This window comes from Cibotium barometz, chromosome 49, assembly GCF_041138505.1.
Source record: "Cibotium barometz isolate CiBa-2024 chromosome 49, ASM4113850v1, whole genome shotgun sequence".
In the NCBI taxonomy this organism is placed as follows: Eukaryota; Viridiplantae; Streptophyta; class Polypodiopsida; order Cyatheales; family Cibotiaceae; genus Cibotium; species Cibotium barometz.
Window position 1 is genome coordinate 45,623,529 of NC_141094.1, and position 4,392 is coordinate 45,627,920.

The following is a 4,392-nucleotide window of genomic DNA, read 5'->3' on the forward strand; positions in this document are numbered from 1 at the left end:
ATGCTCTTGACGTGTTGTAGTGTAATAGCTATTATTTTTAAGAGCAACAAGTTGAGATCCTCCACTACTAAGATGTGCCCATTGGTGGGTGTTGTCATTCTGTGGCGTTCCTCTTTTATGCTCTCCATTTTTGTTGGACAAAGTTCAATTACATCAATGGATACCTTTTTCACAAAATGTTTGCAAGAAACATTATTTAGTTTAAAATATATATATATAAACTTTATCATGTCTACTATAATAATCTGTGGTCCACTATTTCATAATAAGTGTGAGCCCTTAATCATGTGGGCATAGTGCTTAGTTGCTTAGGTTTTTTCTTTGGAATTTGGACCTTAATGATTACTCAATGTGGGGGACACCATTTACAAATTATAAGCTTACAAGTTGTGTAGGTTCAGCTTACATTTGCCTTGTGGAAAGATGACATAAGGACTATTGGAGATGCAGAATAGATCTATGGAGTAACATGTGAAATAATTTAAATAGATCTAATATCATTGTGCTTAGTTTTATAATAATTGTAGAGCTAGTCAAACGAATTCATACAAGGAAGTGTGTACTGTTCCATTTAGCTTAAAGGAGGGAAAGACTTTATGACTAGAAATCAAGTAGCATATTTAGCATATTAGATACATAGCCCATTCATAGTTGTTGTAATTAAAGTGATTTTGAATCTAATACTAGCAAGGTTACCTCATATTGGAGCCTGGGCATACAAAAGATTCATATGATGAATGAGAATCACAACTATGCTAAGGGTAACTTTCGTAAAATGTTGTAAAGTTGGCCATTTACTTAGAAACCCCAAGGATAGCAATTAGAGGATTGTGTACGAAAGGGGTGAAAAGATTTAAGGCCCATAGAGGCAAATGATCCTATGAAAATGAGAAAAGTGGGGGTTCACACTATAAAAACCCATATGGCACGTACATGCATGCAGGCATGTATTTAAAATATCCCTATTTTCTATTTTTATATGTTCTAAAACAATTGTTTTCTCTCCCTTTTGTGATGATACATATGTATAAATTTTGAATTTAAATGCTCTTGGCCTCTCTCTCTCTCTCTCTCTCTCTCTCTCTCCCCACACCTATAACTTTACATAAATAAATTACATTAAATAACTATTTCCTTAATCCTCTCTTGCATGTATATGGTATGTAAGTCCCCTAATTAAAAATAAAAACTCCATACACTTATGTGTGCTATGCTACGTATGTATAAAGTGTCCGCTCCGAGCTATCGGGGAAGGGGGGGGAGGGCAAAATGGGAACTGCGATGGCCATTGTGTAAGTGGTCTGGTTAGCCTGGGTGATGTGCATAAAGACCCTATAATGATGAGCTCCAAGTCCCAACTCCACGATCTTAAACCTCAAAGTAAAGTACCTTCAACCTTGGCGTTTAACCATTAGCCCATGATTCCCACTAGGGGATTTTTTAACCATAGGAACCACTATTTTTTAACCATAGGAACCACTATCCGGAGTGCGTTGTCGGATGTAAAGGTATAGGTGTGTAAATTGTTATCTGTCAAGCACGGGCTTGATTTTGCTCTGCAAAAGCCGACTGCCCCGCCAGGATTACGGCCTTGACTGAGTTGGAGAGTGATCATTGTGTCCGTTTGTGCGTTAGAAAAAAGCAGTTTGATGCTTTGAATATTACACAATCCAATCAAATCGGGAAGTCACGGGATCTTTTACGGTCTCCACACGGGAACAGCTTTGTTTGGGTTTTCCAAAGCTTCTGCACGTTCTCCTGCGTGCACGCCATAGCTGCCTCGCCTCTTTGAGGTTGACTTGGAGATGGGCCTCTGTAGCATCCATGGCGTACTACAGCTTCTCACGAGATGGCCTTATTAGGGTGTAGAGAATCTTGTGTGTGCAGACTTGTGCCTTCAATGCAGGGACGCACCGGCAGATAGAGCTTTATGTGGTGCTTGACCTAATTTGCTTTGTAGGTTGGGTAGTGGCTCTAGGCTGTGCCAAAGTTGGGATTATTCCAAGTCACAAGGTGGAGCACGAAGGGCTGGGTAGAGCTGCAAATCACACATCAAATTGTGGGCAGGAAACAGTCGAACACACAAGGGGAAGGGTGAGTGCAAAGCATTATACCTGGGAGCAACAGAAGGGATAACGTGCAGAAACCTAGGGTGGATTGATGGTTAAAGAGAGCAGCAAAAAAGAGAGTGATTATGGCGGCACAGGAAGGGATTATGGTTGAAGAGATGAATTAAAGAGTGTGATTAAGTGCGATAATGTCGAAGAAGGCCCGCATCAACCCTTGCTTGGTCCTGCTCAACGTCTTGTTTGCATGTGTGGGGGTTGGGTTCACAGGGGTAGGGGTGTGGCTTGCAATGAACCATGGGACCAACTGCGTGCATTTCTTGCAGGCATTCTTGGTGGGGGTGGGGCTGTTCATGGTGGGGGTGGCGGCGGCGGGGCTGGTGGGCTCGTTTTGCAGGGTCATGTGGCTGCTCTACCTCAACTTTGCGGTCATGCTGCTGCTGCTCCTGCTGCTGTTGGGCACCACCGTGTTCGTGCTGGTGGTGACCAGCCATGGCATCAAGGCCTACGTGAATGAGCACGCCAACGACCCTCTCTCCGGCTGGCTCCTGCAGCAGGTCAACCACCGCATCAAGAGCTGCACCCAGAATGGCCAGATCTGCCAGTTCGTGCGCTACAGCTCCGCCAATTCCTACTACAACCGCCCGGGCCTCTCCTCCCTCCAGGTTAGATAACCTATCTCCGGCCTTATCCACGCAATTATGCACACAATTGTGCGAGCGGCAACGCCCGGGCACTAAAACCAGTCTGTGCAATTGGACTTGCTTCTATGATGCAGGAGGGTTGCTGCGAGCCACCAGCCGCATGCAATAGTAATATTGTGGCTGCAAACGCAACGACGATGGCCATGGCAGCGGACTGCGAGGCATGGAGGGAGGTAGGATCCGACAGATTTTGCTCACGCTGCAGCTCCTGCCGGGCAGCGGTGGCCGAGAACATCCGGCATGTGTGGCACCAAGTAGCCATCTTTAAGGTCATCACCCTCCTCCTCCTCATCCCCACCTATTTCCTCACATGCTGCTACTTCAAGCAAGACGAGGATGACCACTCCCATGACTCGTCTTGCAAAGAATGCCTCAACTGCGTATACTCTTGCCTCCCTTAGACTTTTTTTCTTCTTCTTTTCTATGCCCCCTCTCTTCCCATCCTTGGAGTTTGCTTGCTCAGAGGAAAAATGGCTTTTTAAGTGTAGTCAGGTAAAACTTGCTTGCCTTTTAGTTACTATTATGTTTCCAACATGCATAGGCTCCTTCGCTTCTACTTCATATTTGCCTAGTGCATCCTCGTACCGAAAAGGCAGGCAAGTTGTATGAGTCCTTGGACTTCTCATCGCAGAGAGCAGCTCTCTGAGCTCACTTAATATGTACATCTTTTGTATTTTTACATATTTTCGCCTACCTTAGTTTATGTATAAGATAATGGGCCTTATCATCTAGATTAACCTACAAATTCATTAGTTTGATTTAGAAAAAAAAATATTCTAACCTACATACTTTGACCGAATACCAAAACACACACGAGTCCAATTATGTGAAATGACTGATGCAAAATTTATAAAATAACATGATTGATAAATCAAATTTATCATATCGGAATCAAGCTAGCTGGGATCTTTATTAGTCCTCTTCATCAATCCGACCTTGTAACAAATCCATACATGCCGTTTGGTCTATATCAACATCTAGCACTTCATTGATATATCTATATCAATAAAAAGCTCTATTTCATTACTAGATGATGTGGTGGATGCTTCGTCATCACTATTGGTGCAAGTTTGTGCAACTCGATTGTGGGTTCTTCATGTTCTTGAATTTGGTTATTCTCTCATTGAATGGTTACGATGTGTCATGGTCCACTTCTACCACCTCCATTGTCTCCTCAACATCTTGATCTTGAAAGACACATTTTGATCGAGAAGCCACTTGTATAAAATAACCTAGTGAAAATAATAAAATAAAACAAAAAGAGAAGCTACTAATGACTTATGATTTAGAATTTAGATGGTTAAAAACTAACATGTTTACCATGTTGAGGCAGATAAAAATTCTCTTGCATCATTCCAAAATTCTGTGGAATCGATTATAAAAACCCATTTGGATGATTCTTTGTTGACAATTGCTTGAGCAACATCAAAGATAAAAAGTTGAATGTTCTAAAGCCAATCTCTAAGATATTTTGAATAGTTGGACACAAATACTCAAACTTGTTGGCTATAATATTGGTATCCCACCATCCACTAGCTTAGCTACCTTGCTCAAAATTTACCATTATCACATGTCTTTCTCTTGGCATAAACATGAAGGAGGCATATCAAGGTGTTAGTGGT

At 42.2% G+C, this 4,392-nt stretch overlaps 1 protein-coding gene across 1 annotated transcript; it reads left to right on the forward strand.

Annotated features, from left to right (window-relative positions):
* Positions 1 to 1,717: 1,717 nt before the first annotated feature.
* LOC147610640 (tetraspanin-8-like) lies at positions 1,718 to 3,646 on the forward strand. Its single transcript, XM_086786370.1, has 2 exons — positions 1,718 to 2,731; positions 2,845 to 3,646. The coding sequence occupies exons 1-2, from the start codon at positions 2,258 to 2,260 to the stop codon at positions 3,169 to 3,171; spliced, it is 801 nt and encodes a 266-aa protein (XP_086642496.1). The 5' UTR covers positions 1,718 to 2,257; the 3' UTR covers positions 3,172 to 3,646.
* The last annotated feature ends 746 nt before the right edge of the window (positions 3,647 to 4,392 follow it).

Bases quoted from the DNA above. Each gene is read 5' to 3' on its own strand.
- LOC147610640 (XM_086786370.1), top strand. From the start codon at position 2,258: ATGTCGAAGAAGGCCCGCATCAACCCTTGCTTGGTCCTGCTCAACGTC. The intron at 2,732-2,844 runs GTTAGATAACCT...TCTATGATGCAG, and splicing joins CGGGCCTCTCCTCCCTCCAG to GAGGGTTGCTGCGAGCCACC.